This window comes from Acartia tonsa, chromosome 7, assembly GCF_053477335.1.
Source record: "Acartia tonsa isolate MP-2025a chromosome 7, ASM5347733v1, whole genome shotgun sequence".
Lineage (NCBI taxonomy): Eukaryota > Metazoa > Arthropoda > Copepoda > Calanoida > Acartiidae > Acartia > Acartia tonsa.
Window position 1 is genome coordinate 17,383,361 of NC_137266.1, and position 26,218 is coordinate 17,409,578.

At 35.2% G+C, this 26,218-nt stretch overlaps 1 protein-coding gene across 1 annotated transcript in view; it reads left to right on the top strand.

The window, feature by feature from the left end:
* LOC145324972 (uncharacterized) overlaps positions 1-25,507 on the top strand; it is a 91,050-nt gene extending 65,543 nt beyond the window's left edge. Inside the window, exons 8-12 of the mRNA XM_080167746.1 lie at positions 21,091-21,400; positions 22,646-22,840; positions 23,220-23,383; positions 23,711-23,854; positions 24,328-25,507. Coding sequence (XP_080023872.1) covers positions 21,091-21,400; positions 22,646-22,840; positions 23,220-23,383; positions 23,711-23,854; positions 24,328-24,863 — 1,349 coding nt within the window. The 3' untranslated portion in view covers positions 24,864-25,507. The remainder of the gene's footprint in view (positions 1-21,090; positions 21,401-22,645; positions 22,841-23,219; positions 23,384-23,710; positions 23,855-24,327) is intronic.
* The last annotated feature ends 711 nt before the right edge of the window (positions 25,508-26,218 follow it).

Here is a 26,218-nt window from a genome sequence, read left to right on the forward strand (position 1 = left end):
AGTTTAATTGCCAATTTTGAATATTATTTTTTTTATCAAATTTGTCATATATAGTAGGTCATATATCTTCCCTAAGAAATATAAAAGAGTGGAAATTTTTTTAAAGGCAGTTTAAATATATAATTAGCTTTTTACTTTGTATTGCTGCGCTAGTTTTACACATAGTTGTCCTGGTAACATATATGTGAATGGGATTATTGAAAAAAAAATGGATTCAAAAAAACCATTGTTATATGCATGTTTGACAATTATCATTTTTCCTCCATTATGTTTTAAATAATTTATTAATCAAGGCTGTTGCACATATTTTAATTCATTGAATCATCGAAATATTTTTTATTTTTTTCAAATTTTTTTGTTAATAGATTAGTTATGCCTTCATAAATAATGACAAACAGCCAAATAACTTTTTTAGTCATAATAAAAATTTGGGTGCTTTTTCTTAAATTGAAGAGATATAATTTTTTTTAATTTATAGATATTAGAATAGTTATTTAACGCATCGTATTATAGACAGCTTTCTTCGGACATGAGAATGAAAAAATATAAAATTAAAACCAGTTTTGTTAACCCCAAGGGGACAAACGCACGGGTTTGCAAAACTGGTATAAATGTTAAGATTTTTATTTTAATTTTTGTGAAAAATTATCTGTAATACGATGCTATATATGCTTTTCAGTATGGATGAGAAACAGTTAAAATCCAGTAGATTTTTTAATTGGTTTGCAAGCCATACTGGAAAAGGGATTTGCGGACGGATTCTGATTGCCATTTTAGAACCAAATTTTTACATCCAGCTGATTTTTTGTGGCTGCAATTAATAACTGATGCTCGAAACTACAAGCCCTAGATAAGATAATCTTTATCTTTGGACACAATTTCGACAAAGATATCAGATATAAAAGTACGGTGAATTTTAGTTTTATTGATTACATGCCATAAAATTGAAACAAACTAATAAACATACATGATTCATATAATTAGTAGTCAAGGTATTTGGGTATAGTCCTTTCCATGACATCGCTCCATATGGGGCGATGATTTTAATTGATCGCCTCTTATGACAAGGGGCGATGTATTGGCTCCTTGAAAGGAGCGATTTAATAGCCCCTTATAACAAGAGGCGATGTTATGACTCCTTGAAAGGAGCGATTTGATAGCCCCTTGCCCTAAGAGGCGATTAAATGATCCTTTATCGCTCCATAATCGCTCCTTCTAAAGAGGTAATGATATGTCCTCTTATCCCAAGGGGCTATTTAATAAAATATCGCCTCTTCATGGCCCCTTCACTATTATATATATCTTAGTCCCTTGATGGCCCCTACATCGCTCCTACATCGCCCCTTCATCGCTCCTCCATCGCTCCTTCTCCAAATTTATATTACATTGTACTTTGATGGCCCCTACATCGCCCCTCCATCGCTCCTACATCGCCCCTTCATCGCTCCTTCTTCAAATTTATATTACATTGTACTTTGATGGCCCCTACATCGCCCCTCCATCGCTCCTACATCGCCCCTCCATCGCTCCTACATCGCCCCTTCATCGCTCCTTCTTCAAATTTATATTACATTGTACTGTGATGGCCCCTACATCGCTCCTACATCGCTCCTACATCGCTCCTCCATCGCCCCTTCATCGCTCCTTCTCCAAATTTATATTACATTGCAACTTGATGGCCCCTACATCGCTCCTTCATCGCTCCTTCTCCAAATTTATATTAAATTGTACTGTGATGGCCCCTACATCGCTCCTACATCGCCCCTTCATCGCTCCTTCTACAAATTTATATTACATTGCAACTTGATGGCCCCTACATCGCTCCTACATCGCTCCTACATTGCCCCTTCATCGCTCCTTCTCCAAATTTATATTACATTGCAACTTGATGGCCCCTACATCGCTCCTACATCGCTCCTACATCGCTCCTCCATCGCCCCTTCATCGCTCCTTCTCCAAATTTATATAACATTGCAACTTGATGGCCCCTACATCGCTGCTACATCGCTCCTCCATCGCTCCTACATCGCCCCTTCATCGCTCCTTCCACAAATTTATATTACATTGTACTTTGATGGCCCCTACATCTCTCCTCCATCGCTCCTCCATCGCCCCTTAATAGCCCCTTACCTTAATTTATATAAAAAAGCCCCTACATAGCCTCTCCATCGCCCCTTAATAGCTCCTTACCTTAATTTATATAACATAGCCCCTACATAGCCTCTCCATCGCCCCTTAATAGCCCCTTATCTTAATTTATATAACAAAGCCCCTACATAGCCTCTCCATCGCCCCTAATAGCCCCTTACCTTTATTTATATAACAAAGCTCCTACATAGCCTCTCCATCGCCCCTTAATAGTCCCTTACCTTAATTTATATAACATAGCTCTTACATAGCCTCTCAATCGCCCCTTAAAAGCCCATTACCTTAATTTATATAACATAGCCCCTACATAGCCTCTCCATCGCCCCTTACCTTAATTTATATAACATAGCCCATACATAGCCTCTCCATCGCCCCTTAATAGCTCCTTACCTTAATTTATATAACATAGCCCCTACATAGCCTCTCCATCGCCCCTTAATAGCCCCTTACCTTAATTTATATAACATAGCCTCTACATAGCCTCTCCATCGCCCCTTAATAGCCCCTTACCTTAATTTATATAACATAGCCCTACATAGCCTCTCCATCGCCCCTTAATAGCCCCTTACCTTAATTTATATAGCATAGCCCCTACATAGCCTCTCCATCGCCCCTTAATAGCCTCTTACCTTAATTTATATAATCCTTACCTTAATATATATAACATAGCCCCTACATAGCCTCTCCATCGCCCCTAAATAGCCCCTTACCCTAATTTATATAACATAGCCCCTACATAGCCTCTCCATCGCCCCTTAATAGCTCCTTACCTTAATTTATATAACATAGCCCCTACATAGCCTCTCCATTGCCCCTTAATAGCCCCTTACCTTAATTTATATAACATAGCCTCTACATAGCCTCTCCATCGCCCCTTAATAGCCCCTTACCTTAATTTATATAACATAGCCCTACATAGCCTCTCCATCGCCCCTTAATAGCCCCTTACCTTAATTTATATAGCATAGCCCCTACATAGCCTCTCCATCGCCCCTTAATAGCCTCTTACCTTAATTTATATAATCCTTACCTTAATATATATAACATAGCCCCTACATAGCCTCTCCATCGCCCCTAAATAGCCCCTTACCCTAATTTATATAACATAGCCCCTACATAGCCTCTCCATCGCCCCTTAATAGCCCCTTACCTTAATTTATATAACATAGCCTCTACATAGCCTCTCCATCGCCCCTTAATAGCCCCTTACCTTAATTTATATAACATAGCCCTACATAGCCTCTCCATCGCCCCTAAATAGCCCCTTACCCTAATTTATATAACATAGCCCCTACATAGCCTCTCCATCGCCCCTTAATAGCCCCTTACCTTAATTTATATAACATAGCCTCTACATAGCCTCTCCATCGCCCCTTAATAGCCCCTTACCTTAATTTATATAACATAGCCCTACATAGCCTCTCCATCGCCCCTTAATAGCCCCTTACCTTAATTTATATAGCATAGCCCCTACATAGCCTCTCCATCGCCCCTTAATAGCCTCTTACCTTAATTTATATAATCCTTACCTTAATATATATAACATAGCCCCTACATAGCCTCTCCATCGCCCCTAAATAGCCCATTACCCTAATTTATATAACATAGCCCCTACATAGCCTCTCCATCGCCCCTTAATAGCTCCTTACCTTAATTTATATAACATAGCCCCTACATAGCCTCTCCATTGCCCCTTAATAGCCCCTTACCTTAATTTATATAACATAGCCTCTACATAGCCTCTCCATCGCCCCTTAATAGCCCCTTACCTTAATTTATATAACATAGCCCTACATAGCCTCTCCATCGCCCCTTAATAGCCCCTTACCTTAATTTATATAGCATAGCCCCTACATAGCCTCTCCATCGCCCCTTAATAGCCTCTTACCTTAATTTATATAATCCTTACCTTAATATATATAACATAGCCCCTACATAGCCTCTCAATCGCCCCTTAATAGCCCCTTATCTTAATTTATATAACAAAGCCCCTACATAGCCTCTCCATCGCCCCTAATAGCCCCTTACCTTTATTTATATAACAAAGCTCCTACATAGCCTCTCCATCGCCCCTTAATAGTCCCTTACCTTAATTTATATAACATAGCTCTTACATAGCCTCTCAATCGCCCCTTAAAAGCCCATTACCTTAATTTATATAACATAGCCCCTACATAGCCTCTCCATCGCCCCTTACCTTAATTTATATAACATAGCCCCTACATAGCCTCTCCATCGCCCCTTAATAGCTCCTTACCTTAATTTATATAACATAGCCCCTACATAGCCTCTCAATCGCCCCTTAATAGCTCCTTACCTTAATTTATATAACATAGCCCCTACATAGCCTCTCCATCGCCCCTAAATAGCCCCTTACCCTAATTTATATAACATAGCCCCTACATAGCCTCTCCATCGCCCCTTAATAGCTCCTTACCTTAATTTATATAACATAGCCCCTACATAGCCTCTCCATTGCCCCTTAATAGCCCCTTACCTTAATTTATATAACATAGCCTCTACATAGCCTCTCCATCGCCCCTTAATAGCCCCTTACCTTAATTATGTAACATAGCCCCTACATAGCCTCTCAATCGCCCCTTAATAGCCTCTTACCTTAATTTATATAACATAGCCCCTATATAGCCTCTCCATCGCCCCTTAATAGCCCCTTACCCTAATCTATATAACATAGCCCCTACAAAGCCTCTCCATCGCCCCTTAATAGCCCCTTACCTTAATCTATATAACAAAGCTCCTACATAGCCTCTCCATCGCCCCATAATAGCCTCTTACCTTAATTATGTAACATAGCCTCTACATAGCCTCTCCATCGCCCCTTAATATCCCCTTACCTTAATTATATAACATAGCTCCTACATAGCCTCCCCATCGCCCCTTAATAGCCCCTTACCCGAATTTATATAACATAGCCCCTAAATAGCCTCTCCATCGCCCCTTAATAGCCCCTTACCTTAATTTATATAACATAGCCCCTACATAGCCTCTCCATCGCCCCTTAATAGTCCTTTACCTTAATTTATATAAAATAGCCCCTATATAGCCTCTCCATCGCCCCTTAATAGCAAATTTATATAACATAGCCGCTACATAGCCTCTCCATCGCCCCTTAATAGCTCCTTACCTTAATTTATATAACATAGCCTCTCCATCGCCCCTTAATAGCCCTCCATCGCCACTTAAAAGCCCCTTACCTTAATTTATATAACATAGCCTCTACATACATACAGACAAAGATCCTGTTACTTTATTATAAGGATTAAAATAAAATAGTTATTAACCTCCCCAGGACCTATGAGAAGCTACCCTATTAAGGAGAACGATCTCAGGACCTATAGGAATCTTCACTGTAAAGGAGAACCATATTGGTATAAGGATTAAAATAAAATAGTTATTAACCTCCCCAGGACCTATGAGAAGCTACCCTATTAAGGAGAACGATCTCAGGACCTATAGGAATCTTCACTGTAAAGGAGAACCATATTGGTTCAGCGGTTAGCAAGATCCTTCGGTACAGACAGACATTTATACATACAGACAAAGATTCTGTTAATTTATTTTAAGAAATACAGATAAAATTGTTATAAACCTTTCCAGGCCTAAAACCATCTCAGGACCTAATTTCTGCCGTTGACAACTCGAGTTAAGTTACTATATTATTTTTACAATGTTTAACTTATCTGTTATTATTGGCTGACGAAAAGTTTGGGCAAAAAAAAAGATTTATTCTTCAATGAAATATCTCTCCAGTATAATTTTGGCAAGTGCTAATTTATTAAGAATAAAGTTTGCCACAAATTTACCAAAAAATCTCATTGTCATTTCGCCAGGGAGGATTAGGATAGTTCCCAAAGTGTTATAAGTTGGCTTATCCAAGAGTGCTGTCTAGTCTCCAAAGTTTTATAATACCGTTTTCTTATTCGTTAGATTAACAACCTTGGGGACTTTTTATTGTTTTGTGATTGTTTAGTTCATTAAGTTGAGTGTCTAAATGTTTCAACCACTAATTCTAAACTAAAGAAGGGGTAATTTTGTGAATCATCAATGGGAATAATTAATATATAAACATACATATATATACAGTGTTTTTTTTTATGAGAGCATTTTTGAAAGCAATTTTACCCTACTTATAGTTATCAGAATTTAATGAGTAATGGCTTATTCTCTTCGTTTTTTATAACCATTAACAGAAAAGCAAAAAAATATTTCAGTTTTTATTTAAAAAGTACAGTAAATTCAAAATTTCAAAACATGGGTGTCAACATCTAAAATAGTTATTTCTCGCATAGTATTATAAACGGCTTTCCGCGGATATAAAAAGTACAATTATGAGATTAAAACTGGGTTTAATCTTATGATTGTACATATCTATATTCGTAGAAAGCTGGATATAATACGATGCTAGACATAGTTTTTTCGTATGGATGAGAACCGGTTCCTATCCACCGGATTCAAATGAATACGAGAAATGGTTTTAGCGCATTTTTCTTATGCTCAAATCTTCTACCCTTTCCAAGAATGGAGGGAGTACATTGGGGGGCCAGTATTCCCTCCCTGGTTGAGATATGGCCTTCAAATTTCAAAATGTTCTAGTACATGTCACAAATAGTATCTATATAAATTTTTAGCTCTATATCTCAACTTTGAAGCGTTTTGCAGCCATTCTTGCAAAGGTAGATTATAAGAAAAATGCACTAAAACCATTTTTAGATGTTGACACCTAAGTTTTAAATTTTTTAATTTACTGTACTTTTTGAATAAAAACTAAAATATTTTTTGCTTTTCTATTAAAGGTTATAAAAAAGAAGAGAATAAGCCATTAATCATTAAATTCTGATAACTATAAGTAAGGTAAAATTGCTTTCAAAAAATTTCTCATAAAAAAACACACTGTATATATGTATATATATCATTTTATCGACAATCGTCTTATCCCTGTAGATCTCTGATTATCAGAGCATTTTTGAAATATTTGCTGCTTATTTTTTGGCTGCCTTTGGCAAAATAATTTTTTTCATAAAAAATGTATACAAAATTATCGTATTAATTTGGTAAATATATCATTGCACTTGAATTATTTTTAAGTCACTAACGGCTAATCCCATAGATGACCCTAGGAGTACTTTAATGAATAGATGTGGTGGAGAGGGGGGGGAGGGGGAAGGTTAAGAATTTAAGGGAAGTGATACCTTCCGGGGGCTGAAAGTGTTGGTCCCCTCCCCAAAATGAAAACTTTTCCTGCGAGTAAAATAAGCTTCAATGTAAAGGAGAAGCATATCGGTTCAGTTGATACTGATAAACATCCTGTTACGTTAATGTAAATATTAGTTTAAGGATAGTCTGTATAATCTCAGGGAGAAAGGAAACATTAGGCAATTTTTACAATAGTCTCCAAAGTTTTATAATGAAGTTTTCTTATTCGTTGGCTCAAAACTTTGGGGACTTTTGTCATATTTTGGTTGTAGTGTTGCAATTTTGTGTATCGTTATTAGGGATGGATAAAAATTTATCGGCCATTGTCTTATTCCTTTAGATCCTTGGTATAATCAACTGAATAACAGTTCCAACAACAAAAATTAAGATATTGCTTCGCTTTTTATGGACAAATATCCTGTTATTTTATTATAAGGAAAAAAAATAAACTATCTTAAAATCATCTCAGGACTCAGCGGTTAGCAAGATCCTACGGTATAGACAGACAGACATACATCATATCGGTTTAGCAGCAAACGAGATCCTTTGCTACAGACAAAAAAAAACTTTGTATATCGACTAGCGGCTACGCCCCCAGCATCTATTGGCTCTGTATTCAAAGGGGAATGAATTAAAGCCTAAAACCTTCCCAGGACTTAAAATAGAATAGCCTAAAACCATCCCTCGACTTAAAATAAAATAGCCTAAAGCCATTACAAGACAAATATTAAGCTTACCTGAAATAGAAAGCCCAATCTGTTTAGTAGATATTGAGATCTTAAGTTTCAGAACAGAAAGCCTTACTAACGTGGACAAACGCAGGATGTTTCGGACAAATGTCGGAGTGGACATTATATAAGTAAAACGCAGAAGTGTCTATAATATCTTAAAAATTAGGTTTCAACAACATTTGTTTAGTTATTTCTACACAGGTTAGGTTAGGTTAAGATATAAATATACAAATAAGCCCCCTGCAGGGGTTAGGCATATAAAAAAACATATTTGACAGTTGTAAACAATGTGAGAAAAAAATATGTTTTAGTTTAATGAAATGTTCTATCTGTTTCAAACCTTTGCCTTTCGATAGAACTTACCTACTTTGGAAAACTGTTAGACTGATTTTAAAATTTCAGTCTGTGAGAAAAGATATTCAAGATTTTTTTTTGTTTTGAAAGATTTTTATCTTATAAATAAAATAAAAGACACTCCTGCGTTTTACATAAGCAATGTCCACTCCGACGATTGTCCCATTCCTAGGTTTGTCCACTCCAACGTTTGTTTATGTTTTACTACTTTATATAATAGGATAATATGTATTCTTCTTTTATATTTCTCTTTTCTTATTCACTTGCAGCTGCGCTCTTTTTAATGTAAGGAGGCAGAAAAATAGCCTAAACCAATTAGGGGCTTAAATCTGAAAATGAAAAAGCAAAAAACCATCCCATGACCTATGTGAAGCTTCCCTTAAATGGAGAATTTAGTCAGTTTATGAAATTTTTAAGCTTCAGACCAAAAAAAATACTTTTTTTGTTAAAAGAGAGACTTTTCTACAATTAGGGTTAGTCCTTTCGTCATTGCTCTTCTCATTAAGTTAAGCATGTGGTTTTCTCTGCTATTGTTAAAGATAGACTGTTGAGATTTTTAGTGAATATTCCCATGACATATGTATATCCAGTCTATAAATTATTTTGTCTGTCTCTCAATTATGCTTCAAAAGACTTAGGTTTCGTGATAATCTTTGAGTAATAGCATATTCTCTTAAAGTCTGCTCTATAACTTACTTTGTCTGTTTGTCCATTATATGATCCTTATTCAATATTCTATTTAACTAAAAAATTTCATTCTCTTAGTTTATTCTTTTTTCTTTATTTCATTATGTTATTATATTATTTATATTTATTTTATTAATTCATTATATTTTCATTATAATTTTCCTTTTTAAATGCGAAACTTTTCTATAGTAAGGATTGGTTTGTCCGTACGTCCAAACGGTTTGACGACATTTTCTTTAATTTAGACATGTTATAAATATCCTATCGATTTCAAACTTTGCAGAATGATTTCTATAACAGTTGGGTACAATACTATATTCATTACTAGAAAGTATGTACGTCCATTTTTTTTGTATAATATCATTGTCCCATTCATCTGGGTTTTGGAGTAATGTTTCTTAGGACAACAAGGTTTAGTATTATAATCAAATACTAAAAATAAAATTATGCCCTTTTACTATATTCTATACTAGCAGATTCGCCCCTAGCCTCTAGGGGCTTTGCCCCAAGAGGTGATAAAAATTTTTTTTGGCGAAATTCGTAATAGGACCAAGAAAATCTTCAGCAAAAAAAAAATGGGGGGGGATTTTTTTGTTTTTGGGGGGGTTGGGGGTATCCCACCCCCCAAGAAAATAGCCTAAAACCACCACAGGACCAGTAGGTATATTCCCTGAATAGTAGAATATAATCGGTCCAGTGGTTACCGAGATCTTAAGGACTGACAGACGGACAGACAGACGGACAGACAGACAGATTGATGGACAGACATCATTCAGTTTAGTTTTGTATCTTGTCCTGTACACATGTTTTCAAGTGATTAGATTTGGACAAGGGTGATTCAAAAAAATATATAAATCTCTAACAAATTAAAGTTATAGCTGTAAAATGGGACCAAAAAAGATCCCTAACAAACCACCTCAAGTGACTCAAGTAAAATTGGACCCAGTCACTAGTGCATTTTTAAGTGAGTTAAAAGTTGATGTAAATAAATTGACATTAAATGAAAATTCTGTTAAAAGTGTTTTAAACACCCTAATTAAAACTATTGGTCAACTTAAAAATGAAATTACCCAGCTTAAAGAGTCAGGAAGTGAGATTTCAAGCGACGAGGAAGAGTGGGAAGTAAAGGGTGGAAAGGGGAAGAATGGTACAAACTTGCCCAGAGGAGGGGGAGGAGATAACAACAGATGGAAAGGAAATGGTGTTCCCACCAACATACAGGCACAGGTCAGATATAACAGCGATCACATTGACCAGAACCAACAAAGAGCAATGAAAGGTACTATATTATTTGCCTCACCAGAAAATGCAGCCAAGAACCTTAAGTCTATTCTAAAAGAGCCAGAAGAAATTGGAGAAGAATCATACACCCAGCAAATATGCGACACTATAGAGAAGTATTATGGTGTTCATATTGACCCAGCTCTGGATATTGAAGCATGCCACCCTACATCCAAAGGTTGTGGTATTATAAGGTTTAATAATCGAAGGATGGGCTCAGCATATGCTAAACTATGTTCGGCGATTTTGAAAGGGCCCAAGCCATCACAGCCCAGGAAAGAGGAGGAGATTGCAGGTCAACCTAGGGAAAGAAAGAGAGGGGCGATGGAGGGGAACGAGATGGAGGGAGGAGCGATGGAGGGGGAGGCATCAGTGGAAGGAGCCCAGAAAGAGGAGGTGAGAAAGGTAAAACGACCTAACTTTTGGTTAACTTTCCAACTCACAAAAAGGCGTTCAGATTTAATCCGAAAATTAAAGGAGCTTAAAAGGGATGGAAAGATAAACCATTTTACTTCTAATGAAAATGGTGTTATCAGTGTCACTTTGAGCAAAGGAGCGGCTCCAAAACGGCTAACTTTGGATTACAAAAATGACAACTCTAAAACTTACTATGTGGGTGAGTTACTCCAACTTGTCTCCTGTAAAATATGATAAATAATCCGAAAGTGAATCAAACTAGAATATAATGGTGTAAAAATGGGATGAATATTTTATTTTGAAAAACCCGAATCTTAAACTAATCTCTAACTGTTATCACTTAATATTTATTTTACTTTGTATATGTTCTGTGTAAATAATCATAGCATTAAAAATGGGTTGTTTAATGCTTTTTTTTCTTTGGTACATTTAAACAAAAATGATATAAGCATTCAAATTAAAAATGGATGATGAGTTAGTTAATAATCTTGGACATAATTCTTTGCAATTAGATTCAAATTTAAATCATTCGTGTTCTTACTTTGAAAACCATGAATTTGTAAACTTTATTGGAAAGAGGGAGGAAAAGTTTTCAGTCTATAGTCAGAATATTAGAAGTATAAATAATAAAATCGACGATATACAAGAATTATTATCAGAGATAGAAACTGAAAAATTTTCTTTTAGTATTCTATTATTTCAAGAAATTTGGGCAGCAAATAATGCACAGACCACTAGATTAGAAAATTATCAAGATATTATCTTACAAACAAGGGAAGGAAAAAGGGGTGGGGGTTTAGGAATATATCTTAAGCAAAACTTAAGTTATGAAATTATTGATGAATTATCATATATTTTAGAGGGCGAATTTGAGACTCAATTCATAAAAGTATTTTTTGGTAAGAACAAATTTAAGATTATAGGCAACATTTACAGAATTCCTGGTGGTAACTTAAATAACTTTATAGAATGGTTTGGAGAAAAATTAACATTTCTTAAAACTGACCCAGTTTTAAAAAAATCTGATGAAATTATATTTGGGGGTGATTTCAATGCGAATTTTCTAAACTTTGATTCCCACAACCAAACAAATGATCTTTTGAACCTATTAATATCCTCTTCTTTTCTACCAATGATCACTCTACCTACTAGAATTTGTCAAAATTCAGCAACTCTCATTGATAACATTTTTAGCAATAAAAAGCAAGAATTTTATGAAAGCGGCCTAATTATATCTTCTATTTCTGATCATCTCCCAATTTTTTACTTAAATGTAACTTGTGAAAAAAATACTTCAAACCAAAAACAATATTATTATGATATGAGTCCAAATAACGTAGAAAACTTTAAAGAGAAACTCTCTTCACAAAATTGGGAAGGTGTTAATAATGATAATATTCCGAAAACTGCCTTTGAAAGTTTTGGTAACATATTAGAAAAGTATTTTAAAGAGAGTTTCCCTTTAAAAGAAAAATGTGTAAACAAAGGAAAAGTTCCTATTAACCCATGGATGTCACAGGAGTTATTAAAAATCAGAAAAGCCAAAAATAGGGCCTTTAAAAACAAACTTAAACATAGGACTGAATCTGCTGAAAATAAATTTAAATGCCTAAATAATAAATTCAAAAAACTTGCTAGAAAAGAGAAGAAAAAATATTACCATGAAAGATTTGAAGATTGTGTTACTGATATCAGAAAGACTTGGTCGCTAATTAACTTAATAGTCAAGAAAAAAAAGTGTAAAAATGACGTGCCTTGTGTTTTTACAGATGCACAAAAATCCTATAATACTTTCTCTGAGATAGCCAATGGTTTTAATGACTTTTTTGTTGATGTTGGGCCAAGACTTTCTGAATCAATACCTCAATCTTCTAAATCTTTCAGGGATTTCTTGGGGGATCAATATGATGAAGAATTTAACTTTCAGGAAGTAAACTCTTTTATTATCAATATAACTTTGTCCAAATTAAAATCAAAATCAAGTGTAGGTAATGATAATATCTCTATGAAACTATTAAAAGAAATAATGCCAATAATTATAACGCCTATCATTCACCTGTTTAACCTCTCTTTAAACACTGGCTACATTCCTGATAACTATAAATGTGCAAAAATTATACCTATTTACAAAGCTGGTGAAAGAGATAGATTTGACAATTATCGTCCTATTTCCATACTTCCAGCCCTCTCTAAATTACTTGAGAAAATTGTTGCTTTTCAAATGATTAGATATCTTGAGGGAAACAAAATGTTATATCAACATCAATATGGCTTCAGAAGGTCAAGAGATACACAACAACCACTGATACATTTAATCAACAAAGTTTATGACGGACTGAATAAGCCCCAATCAGAATACAGTGCCTGTGTGTTTCTTGACCTTAAGAAGGCATTTGACACGTGTGATATACCAATCTTACTATCCAAACTAAAACACTATGGTTTTAAAGGTGTATCTGCAAAATGGTTTGAAAATTATCTAACTAATAGAAAACAGTATGTTGAAATAAATGGTGTAAAGTCCGAAGAAAAAGTATTAACTCATGGAGTACCACAGGGCTCTGTCATTGGACCAATTTTGTTCTTGTTGTATATAAACGACCTTCCAAATTCAACAACCTTATTTTGTAGCCTTTTTGCAGATGACACAATCTTTTGTAAAACCTCAAGTAATTTAGAAACCATAAAAACATCATTAAATGAAGAATTAGATAAGGCATCAGTATGGTTTAGGGCAAATAAACTTTCTTTAAATGTATCTAAAACAAAATACATGGTCTTCAGACTTAGCAGTATGCAACCTGTCAATAATAACTTTAGAATCTTCATTAATGGGGAGGAAGTTGAGAGAATCAGCAATGAAAATGAAACAAAGTCTTTTAAATTTGTTGGGGTACATCTTGATGAATTTCTCAATTGGAATGAGCATACAAAAATGGTAAAAAACAAAGTTTCTAGTTCTCTATATGCATTAAATCAAATAAAAAATGTTCTCCCATCAAAAACTTTGAAAACGATTTATTCCTCAATGATTTTGCCTCACTTAAATTATTCTAATATCACATGGGGTCTCTCTAAAAGTAAAGACATTGACCAAATAAGAAAACAACAAAAAAGGGCAATAAGGATTATTGTAGGTGCTAATTATAATGCACACACTGAAATTTTGTTTGGACAATCTAAAATCTTAAAATTTGATGATTTGGTAAATTTAAACATTTTAAATTTTATAAGTAAATTTTTTCATAAGAAACTCCCAGAAAGCTTTGATAACATGTTTAAAGTTCTTTCTTCTCAGAGATCAAAAAAGTTACTGATAAGTATACCTAAAACAAAACATCTTGAATATTTTCCAGCAGTGTCATTTCCAAAACTTTGGAATAACTTGAGAAATGAAATAAGGCTTTCAGACTCTGTAAAGAAATCATTGTCCATGATTAAAAAAGATTATCTTTTAAATTATAAATCATTTCATTGCAACAAAAGAAAATGCTTTTCCTGTAAGAAATAAAATCTGTACCAACTTCTGTAACTGTAAATAGTTATTTAGTCAACCCACTTAATTATTGATCTATTAAATTTGTGTAAATATCTTATATAATAAATATTTTTTGTAATTCTCACTATAAATAAAATAATAAATGAAATCAATTAAAGGGGTAAATTTACGGCCTACTCCAAGGCTTAATTACTCCTTGCTATGCAATTTTTAAAATATGATTTTATATGTATATTTAATAATCTAAATGTATTGCATTAGTTAATAAATTCTATTCTATTCTATTCTACTTTGTATTATAGATTTACGCTAATTTTAACAAAATTTATGTTTGACCTCCTGATTTTAGAGCTTTGCTTTTGTGAATGTTGTTATCCTTGTTATCTTGCTTTTTTTCCTTTTTCATAACCTATTATATAAAGTAGTAATCTTTTTTTTGTCTGTAGAAAAGCTAACCGCTGAACCTATATGGTTCTCCTTTACAGTGAAGCTTCTTTTAAGTTCATAGAGGGTTTATAATTATTTCGAGGGAGGGTATCTCCACCCTCCCAGAAAATTCACCCCAAGAAAAATATTACCCCATCCCCTCAAAAAATCTTTTTAACTTTTTAAAAGCAAAGCTTTTCTATATTAAGGATCAGTCCGTACGTCTGTAACGGTTAGCTATTTTTGTTAATTTAGGCATGTGATTCCTGTAGTAGAAAGGTACGATTTAGAAAGTCTATAATCATTATCAGAATATCCGTACGTCCATTTTAAGCATACTAATTATTAACTTAGAACAAATTTTTATGTATCAAAATTATCCGATTAATCTGATTTCTGGGATACTGATTCCTAGGACAACAAAATAGAATGTTATAAGCGAATCATATCTATAATCAAGTCCAAAAAATGTGAGTACGTCCTTAAGCATTTTCCTGCATGTAAGCAATTTCTCAATAAATTTACTTACAATTTTGATTCGAATTTTAAATTTATGTTCTGACTATTCAGTTCTGACACTCTACATTATTAATGTTCATTAAACTTTTTTCTATCGTTTCAGAGCTTTGCTTTTATAAATGTTGTCATCCTTGTCATCCTTTTAAAACTTAAATTTAAAACTGTAGAGGGTCACATTCCTTCCTTACCTTAATGCCCTACCTTCTATAATGAAGGGGCAATACAATTACAGAGGCTGTACAGGAGCCATAAAGGGCCTATGTTATATAAATTAAGGTAAGGGGCGATGAAGAGGCTATGAAGGGGCTATGTTATATAAATTAAGGTAAGAGGCTATTAAGGGGCGATGGAGAGGCTATGTAGGGGCTATATTATATAATTAAGGTAAGGGGCTATTAAGGGGCGATGGAGATGCTTTGTAGGGCCTATGTTATATAAATTAAGGTAAGAGGCTATTAAGGGGCGATGGAGAGGCTATGTAGGGGCTATGTTATATAAATTAAGGTAAGGGGCTATTAAGGGGCGATGGAGATGCTTTGTAGGGCCTATGTTATATAAATTAAGGTAAGAGGCTATTAAGGGGCGATGGAGAGGCTATGTAGGGGCTATGCTATATAAATTAAGGTAAGGGGCTATTAAGGGGCGATGGAGAGGCTATGTAGGGCTATGTTATGTAAATTAAGGTAAGGGGCTATTAAGGGGCGATGGAGAGGCTATGTAGAGGCTATGTTATATAAATTAAGGTAAGGGGCTATTAAGGGGCGATGGAGAGGCTATGTAGGGGCTATGTTATATAAATTAAGGTAAGGAGCTATTAAGGGGCGATGGAGAGGCTATGTAGGGGCTATGTTATATAAATTAGGGTAAGGGGCTATTTAGGGGCGATGGAGAGGCTATGTAGGGACTATGTTATATATATCAAGGTAAGGATTATATAAATTAAGGTAAGAGGCTATTAAGGGGCGATGGAGAGGCTATGTAGGGGCTATGCTATATAAATTAAGGTAAGAGCCTATTAAGGGGCGATGGAGAGGCTATGTAGGGCTATGTTATATAAATTAAGGTAAGGGGCTATTAAGGGGCGATGGAGAGGCTATGTAGAGGCTATGTTATATAAATTAAGGTAAGGGGCTATTAAGGGGCGATGGAGAGGCTATGTAGGGGCTATGTTATATAAATTAAGGTAAGAAGCTATTAAGGGGCGATGGAGAGGCTATGTAGGGGCTATGTTATATAAATTAAGGTAAGGGGCGATGGAGAGGCTATGTAGGGGCTATGTTATATAAATTAAGGTAATGGGCTTTTAAGGGGCGATTGAGAGGCTATGTAAGAGCTATGTTATATAAATTAAGGTAAGGGACTATTAAGGGGCGATGGAGAGGCTATGTAGGAGCTTTGTTATATAAATAAAGGTAAGGGGCTATTAGGGGCGATGGAGAGGCTATGTAGGGGCTTTGTTATATAAATTAAGATAAGGGGCTATTAAGGGGCGATTGAGAGGCTATGTAGGGGCTATGTTATATATATTAAGGTAAGGATTATATAAATTAAGGTAAGAGGCTATTAAGGGGCGATGGAGAGGCTATGTAGGGGCTATGCTATATAAATTAAGGTAAGGGGCTATTAAGGGGCGATGGAGAGGCTATGTAGGGCTATGTTATATAAATTAAGGTAAGGGGCTATTAAGGGGCGATGGAGAGGCTATGTAGAGGCTATGTTATATAAATTAAGGTAAGGGGCTATTAAGGGGCAATGGAGAGGCTATGTAGGGGCTATGTTATATAAATTAAGGTAAGGAGCTATTAAGGGGCGATGGAGAGGCTATGTAGGGGCTATGTTATATAAATTAGGGTAATGGGCTATTTAGGGGCGATGGAGAGGCTATGTAGGGGCTATGTTATATATATTAAGGTAAGGATTATATAAATTAAGGTAAGAGGCTATTAAGGGGCGATGGAGAGGCTATGTAGGGGCTATGCTATATAAATTAAGGTAAGGGGCTATTAAGGGGCGATGGAGAGGCTATGTAGGGCTATGTTATATAAATTAAGGTAAGGGGCTATTAAGGGGCGATGGAGAGGCTATGTAGAGGCTATGTTATATAAATTAAGGTAAGGGGCTATTAAGGGGCGATGGAGAGGCTATGTAGGGGCTATGTTATATAAATTAGGGTAAGGGGCTATTTAGGGGCGATGGAGAGGCTATGTAGGGCTATGTTATATAAATTAAGGTAAGGGGCTATTAAGGGGCGATGGAGAGGCTATGTAGAGGCTATGTTATATAAATTAAGGTAAGGGGCTATTAAGGGGCGATGGAGAGGCTATGTAGGGGCTATGTTATATAAATTAGGGTAAGGGGCTATTTAGGGGCGATGGAGAGGCTATGTAGGGGCTATGTTATATATATTAAGGTAAGGATTATATAAATTAAGGTAAGAGGCTATTAAGGGGCGATGGAGAGGCTATGTAGGGGCTATGCTATATAAATTAAGGTAAGGGGCTATTAAGGGGCGATGGAGAGGCTATGTAGGGCTATGTTATATAAATTAAGGTAAGGGGCTATTAAGGGGCGATGGAGAGGCTATGTAGAGGCTATGTTATATAAATTAAGGTAAGGGGCTATTAAGGGGCAATGGAGAGGCTATGTAGGGGCTATGTTATATAAATTAAGGTAAGGAGCTATTAAGGGGCGATGGAGAGGCTATGTAGGGGCTATGTTATATAAATTAGGGTAAGGGGCTATTTAGGGGCGATGGAGAGGCTATGTAGGGGCTATGTTATATATATTAAGGTAAGGATTATATAAATTAAGGTAAGAGGCTATTAAGGGGCGATGGAGAGGCTATGTAGGGGCTATGCTATATAAATTAAGGTAAGGGGCTATTAAGGGGCGATGGAGAGGCTATGTAGGGCTATGTTATATAAATTAAGGTAAGGGGCTATTAAGGGGCGATGGAGAGGCTATGTAGAGGCTATGTTATATAAATTAAGGTAAGGGGCTATTAAGGGGCAATGGAGAGGCTATGTAGGGGCTATGTTATATAAATTAAGGTAAGGAGCTATTAAGGGGCGATGGAGAGGCTATGTAGGGGCTATGTTATATAAATTAGGGTAATGGGCTATTTAGGGGCGATGGAGAGGCTATGTAGGGGCTATGTTATATATATTAAGGTAAGGATTATATAAATTAAGGTAAGAGGCTATTAAGGGGCGATGGAGAGGCTATGTAGGGGCTATGCTATATAAATTAAGGTAAGGGGCTATTAAGGGGCGATGGAGAGGCTATGTAGGGCTATGTTATATAAATTAAGGTAAGGGGCTATTAAGGGGCGATGGAGAGGCTATGTAGAGGCTATGTTATATAAATTAAGGTAAGGGGCTATTAAGGGGCGATGGAGAGGCTATGTAGGGGCTATGTTATATAAATTAGGGTAAGGGGCTATTTAGGGGCGATGGAGAGGCTATGTAGGGCTATGTTATATAAATTAAGGTAAGGGGCTATTAAGGGGCGATGGAGAGGCTATGTAGGGGCTATGTTATATAAATTAAGGTAAGGGGCTATTAAGGGGCGATGGAGAGGCTATGTAGGGCTATGTTATATAAATTAAGGTAAGGGGCTATTAAGGGGCGATGGAGAGGCTATGTAGAGGCTATGTCATATAAATTAAGGTAAGGGGCTATTAAGGGGCGATGGAGAGGCTATGTAGGGGCTATGTTATATAAATTAAGGTAAGGAGCTATTAAGGGGCGATGGAGAGGCTATGTATGGGCTATGTTATATAAATTAAGGTAAGGGGCGATGGAGAGGCTATGTAGGGGCTATGTTATATAAATTAAGGTAATGGGCTTTTAAGGGGCGATTGAGAGGCTATGTAAGAGCTATGTTATATAAATTAAGGTAAGGGACTATTAAGGGGCGATGGAGAGGCTATGTAGGAGCTTTGTTATATAAATAAAGGTAAGGGGCTATTAGGGGCGATGGAGAGGCTATGTAGGGGCTTTGTTATATAAATTAAGATAAGGGGCTATTAAGGGGCGATGGAGAGGCTATGTAGGGGCTATGTTATATAAATTAAGGTAAGGAGCTATTAAGGGGCGATGGAGAGGCTATGTAGGGGCTTTTTTATATAAATTAAGGTAAGGGGCTATTAAGGGGCGATGGAGGAGCGATGGAGGAGAGATGTAGGGGCCATCAAAGTACAATGTAATATAAATTTGTGGAAGGAGCGATGAAGGGGCGATGTAGGAGCGATGGAGGAGCGATGTAGCAGCGATGTAGGGGCCATCAAGTTGCAATGTTATATAAATTTGGAGAAGGAGCGATGAAGGGGCGATGTAGGGGCGATGTAGGAGCGATATAGGGGCGATGGAGGAGCGATGTAGGGGCCATCAAAGTAAGTACAATGTAATATAAATTTCAAGAAGGAGAGATGAAGGAGCGATGTAGGGGCGATGTAGGAGCGATGAAGGGGCCATGGAGGAGCGATGTAGGGGCCATCAAAGTACAATGTAATATAAATTTCAAGAAGGAGAGATGAAGGAGCGATGTAGGGGCGATGGAGGAGCGATGAAGGGGCGATGGAGGAGCGATGTAGGGGCCATCAAAGTACAATGTAATATAAATTTCAAGAAGGAGAGATGAAGGAGCGATGTAGGGGCGATGTATGAGCGATGTAGGGGCGATGGAGGAGCGATGTAGGGGCCATCAAAGTACAATGTAATATAAAATTCAAGAATTAGAGATGAAGGAGCGATGTAGGGGCGATGTAGGGGCGATGTAGGGGCGATGTAGGGGCCATCAAAGTACAATTTAATATAAATTTCAAGAAGGAGAGATGAAGGAGCGATGTAGGGGCGATGAAGGAGCGATGAAGGGGCACTGGAGGTAAAGGACTATGGAGGGGCGATGGAGAGGCTATGAAGGAGCCATCATGGGGCTATAGTATAGCCTCTTATCATAAGAGGCGATATTAACGCCCCTTCAAAGGAGCTATTAAGAGGCCATGAAGGAGCTATAGCATAGCCTCTTATCATAAGAGGCGATATGAACGCTCCTTAAAAGGGGCTATCACATCGCTCCATATGATAAGAGGCTATGCTATAGCTCCTTGAAGGAGCTATAGAAAATCATCGCCCCATATGGAGCGATGTCATGGAAAGGACTATACCCAGGTATTTCAATCGTTTGATATCAAGTTTAATACTTATAAGATCACAAGGTTATTAAAGAAAATTATTATGCAAATAATTTGCAAATCATTCAACCATATTAAAAATTTGATGCGATAATTTGATAATATTTGCACATGTTACATTATCTTTATATTGATTTATTATCGATATGTCTGGTTAATTTTCTTTCTTTTTTTTGCATCAGTAGCAATATATAAGATTTATGATATAAATTTTAATTCAGTGTATGTGTAGATTTTTAATTACCAAATCAAACCTGGAATCATTGCTTATTGGTTTTTGTAGACTATATCTTGAGTTCATGCTTTGAAACATTCTCTTAAAAAAACAGCCTTTTACAAAAATAATACTAATTTATGATACCATAGTAGTAAAACTATTTCCAGTAGGGCTTCGAAACCATATTCGCTGTCAGTTCTCAGCAATTCTGAAAAATCATGTATTGCATCGTATTGCTGTCAATTTTCCATGAATAATTTATTTAAAATCATAAAGTTAATACTGCTTTTGCAAGCCCGGGCCTTCAGCGTAAAACTGTTTTTAATATTATAAATTTTCATTTTGATATCCGCGGAAAGCTGTCTGTAATACGGCGGGATAGATAACTATTATTTTATTTTAGGCCACATACCAGTGAGTGATTTAGAAACAGAATATGCCAATGACGTCACAACAACCTCACCCAATGAGAGAACAGCCCAGTACTTTGCAACCAATGAGAAACAAGATATTTCAACCAATGAGCTGCCAGAATTGTCTGCCGATATCAAAACAGAAGTAATGTTTGCAGCTGATCATGACAAGGTTGAGTTAGATGAAGAAGAGATAGATTTAACAACAGATATTGATATAATCAACGATATTGCTGATAGTCTAGCTGAAACAAATATTCAAGTAGAAGAGGCAGAAATCAATAATTATGAAATTGACAGGTAATTTTTGTTTATCCAGGGGTAAATGAGTTCGAGTCTTGGTCAATTTCCTGAAATACTTACTTATAATGTGTCAGAAATGTAAAAACACAAATATCAAAAGTAAAAGGAATTCCATGGCATATAACTGATTAGGTTCTTTTCTTAAAGGCTTTTTTTCAATAGAAAGATAGGACTCGATAACAATGGCTTTCTATTGAAAGGGTTTGCTTTTTGTAGTTCTAAAACATTTTTTTGTTCACTAAAAAGAAGGAACAGATCGGTTAATGTGTTAGCGAGATCTTAATAGACAATAATCTTTACTACATACATGACATTGACTCTCTTTAACTGTACAACTTTCAATGTACATGTAATGAAAAGATTATTTAACCCCAGTTTTTATCCTACTGGTTCAATTCAAAAGAAAATGACAAACACAAATAAACGTCGGTTTTCCCCAAAGTTTCTCTATACAAGCACAAAAAAAACTTCCCCTTATTTTAAAATAAATAACAATAAAGGGATTGGGGATTTTTTTACCTTAGGATCATTTTAGGGTAGGTTATATGGTTAAAGGGTATCCACCCAGGGTGAGGATCCTCCACATGAGATAGGTCAAAAATAACACATTCGTTTATTTTCAATTCATTCTTAAATAAGAATGAGGGGGGGGGGTGATAGTTTGTACTCCCTCAGCATTTTGAGGAAAAGAACCAAAATTTCCTAGTCTGTACAAACAAAAATTATATTTTTTTGTGGTCATTCGTCAGCGGGTCAACAAGGACAATACCAACAAGTAGCGCAGCAAGATATATCATTCTTAAAGCATTGTCATGTTAATTTATGAAACTTACCATGAATTGTTTTTCATAATGATATTGTTGAAAGCGAAACAAATGAAAATGTTCAAGGTTTTTAATTGAATTAATCTTTCGAGTAATTTTTAGTATGTGCATTTTCGTTGCAGTTAGGATTGAGTTTCACATTTAAATGAGATTTAAAGGATGCAAGTAAAGGTAGACTGCAGATTTTTTTGGTGAATATATCCCTTTCCAAAAAGCATTCAGTATGAAACGTATTTGGTCCGTTAATCTGTCGGTCATTATATAAGATAAATTAGATTTTTTTTAAATTTGTACTAAACAACTATTCTATGAATAAATTTGTCTGTTTCTCCATCCATATTTTTGTTTTGTTTTGCGCTACTTATAGTTATTGTTATCCTTATTTCATTTCACTAAAATACATTAAACCATTTTTTAGGGAAACTGAATCACAAGAAGACACCACAACTACTACAACAACAACAACTACCAAACCAACAACCACTACAACCACCCAAGAGACAACAACCCGCCCATTTATAATCACGAAAGACACGCCCACAACTATCCGATACCTGGAGTCCTTTCCCATAAAGAATACCCTGCAAGTTGGTGTTAATAGGCCAGCTCTGAGGTAACTTGTTAGTATTGAAGCTACTCTATAATCTACTTTGTTTGTAAAATTATTCGTCCGTCCATTCGCAATGATATGGGGGAAATGCTTTTTTTATGGAGATAAAATATTCAAAGAGCATTCAATTTACAACTTAATTTGTCTGTTGGTTCATCGATCATGCAAAAATGTTTAAATATTCTTTAATTATGTCTATTGATTTTTATATCATTCTTTAAAATTACTCTCTTCTTTATCTATCTTTTTCTTACTTATTTTTTATTACAACTGAACATTTGTCAATCAATTATTTTTGTGAATGTTCTTAATGTTGCCATCTTTTTTAAGGCTTACTTTATCTATTTCCCCAAATATAAGTCAATTTTTGACTTACTTTTAGTTGGATGAAATGGTTAGCAAGTCAATCTAAGCTGAAAGAAGACTCCAAGCCAACCACAGCTCGTGTAGATGCTACTGTAAAGACGGATAAGAAACCTACCACTGCCAGGGCTGAGTTTACCAAGAATATGCAGGAGAATAATAAGGATATAACCACTAGAAAAGGTAAGGATTTAACTGTGATCTCAAGGGATAAGACGATGGACGATTAAATTGTATACATCCCCAACGATGACAGACAAATTATTCCCTTTTGTGGATTAAAATTAATGGTAATTTTTTTTGGACATTACTAGTTTGAAACCAACTAATCAAAATTCACTATATTATCTAAAGATTTTGAACCAACGAATAAGATAACTTGGTTCTAAAACTCTAGGTACTTGTATAATTTACAGTCCAATGTCCACACCCTTCCTGTTTCTAAGTCAGTAAGGGAAGCAGACATTCATGAAGATCACTCGCATCTTTTAAATCATTTTTCTTTATTAGAATCTATGAAAGAGAGTGCCACAGAAACCTTTGTCCCTTGGTCCTGGAGTGATACTTCTCTAACTGTAGATAATGAAAACACTTCTGCATCAAATGATAATTCAGAAACTTCTTTATTCCAAGAGAGAACAACTACTGAAGAAGGTAAAATTGTTTTTGTTGACATCGTCGGGGAGGTGATAGGTTCGAATCTCAGCCCGATATCGCATCATAACTATAGGCGTTAAAAATGGTTCCTACTGCTGCTATGTCAGGTGCAGAAAATTAATATTTAGAGTAGAGGAAATGCCTTGGCCCAAAACTCGATTACCATGCACAGTTAGGATTTTTAGACAAAGGTCATACCTTCAAAGAGTTGGTTGTCTGATTAACCTAAAAACCCGAGTGTTTAGACAGAAAAGGAGAGATTATCCTAAGTTGTTGGACCTGCCGTTAGAGTGTCATGGAGATAATAAAGTTTTTAAACATATTTACTAAGCAGTTTTTAAAACATTATTATTTGAGTACTATACACAAATGTAATAAAGATCCTAATCAACCTCTGACATTTTGATAGTTTCTTTTACAGACTAGATATGTAATTTGTAAAAGATTTTCTAAAAATAACTTTTATTTAGAAGAAATGCCAAGCTCCATGGAGAAGAAGGAAGAAGACACAATTGAAATGGAGATCGTTACTACAAGAAAACCTCTGATAGATTCCAGCCAGGAGGGTAAAGAAATGTACACTACTGAACATGAAAACGAAGTGAAAGAAGCAGAGATTGATAATGATCTAAACACAAACAAAAAGATATCTTCTTTCTATCCTCAAATGGGCTCCTGGCAAGGTTTTAAAAAGGTTAAATTAAGCACTGTGAAGCCTACAAAAAGAACATCCACTACTACAACTACAACTACTACAACAACAATAACAACGACGACCTTATCAACCACAACAAAATCCGCCATGACAGTTGAAGAAAAATCCACGAACGAAAATGATGATACCACTGAGCTTAAAGTTACTGATGACAACAACAAGGATCATTTGCATACAAAGCTAGCAGAGTTGCTAGATCATAACACACAATTGGTGGATATAATCCGAGCAACTCTGCACATACAGTGGACATTGTTCAGCAAAATTATCAGCTTTATTTTACCCCAATAGTGATTTAAAGCCACAAAAAAAACTTTCATTTGACTCTTAGACATTACAAAAATTTTGCTGTGAAACATTTATGTTTGTAAATATTGTTTGTTTATTTAGAATCTCATTTAATATTGTGAATCTTTTGACGTATGGCAGCTTTAAAAACAGTTTAATCTATTAGTTCAATTAGCTCAATATAATTTAAGTATAATAAAAAGGACATTTATTATTTAAGAACTGTCCTTTTAAATTACTTTTAGTTCTTATATGTACATGTAAAAGATAAAAATAATCACTTAACAATAGCTATTTAAATCTCCCTTTTTTAACAAATGAATCTCAAATATATTAAAGGTACCAAAAAATTAGTATTTCCATAATATTATACCTTAATGTTTAAATTTAGTTCTGTTATGACTATTGTAGCATTATATGTATAAAAATAATGTAAAAATTTACTTATTTTTGTAATTGTATAATCGATTCTAAATTGTTTTCGTTTTCCAAGTTTATTTAAAGTAAACTGTTATTAAATTAATAAAAAGTAAATACACATTTTATTAATCTGTACCTAATCATTTCTAACTCCTCACTCTAGTGTGTTTATAAATAACCAACATTAAGTTTATTTTTGTAATCTAATAAATAGTGATATTTGGAGGGTTTCTTATTTGATTACAAGAATAGAAAATATAAAAATAATAGCAGTAATCTATTAAAAATAAGTAATTTTAGAAAGGAAAAAAAAAGATAAAAAATGTTAAAGTTGCAAAAATACACATGACGGTTCCCTGAAAAGCATAACCTTTTCATACAGGCAAGGTCCGAGATCTTTAGCTTAAGACAAATAATTGTTACTACTTAAAATATAGATATATGTCTTTGTATTTGTTGTAGTGCTTGTAAAGGTTTTAAAGTAAAAAAGTTAAGGTGAAATTTTTCTAGTGACGATTTTTTTGTGAGTGTTGTGATATACTCTTCAAAATAGCTATAAACCTTCCCTGGACCTATGAGAAGCTTCACTGTAAAGGAGGACCATATCGTTTAACTTTATAAAGATTCTTTGCAATGCATATTACACACAAATAAACATCCCATTATTTTTATATAAGGATGATCTTATCGCATCGTATTATAGACAACTTTTAATTCGTTGAAAATTGTCTACAATAATATGCTATTCATGATGTTCTAATCAAGTGAATATTAATCGGTTTCGAAGCGATACTGGAACAAAGATTATAGAATAGATCAAAATTATGAAATAGCTTCTTTGAGTGTGTGTGAGTGTAAGTTTGTGTGTTTGTGTGCTTGTTTGTGTATGTATGTGTTTGTGTGCTTGTGTGTGTGTGTGTGTGTATGTGTGAGTGTGC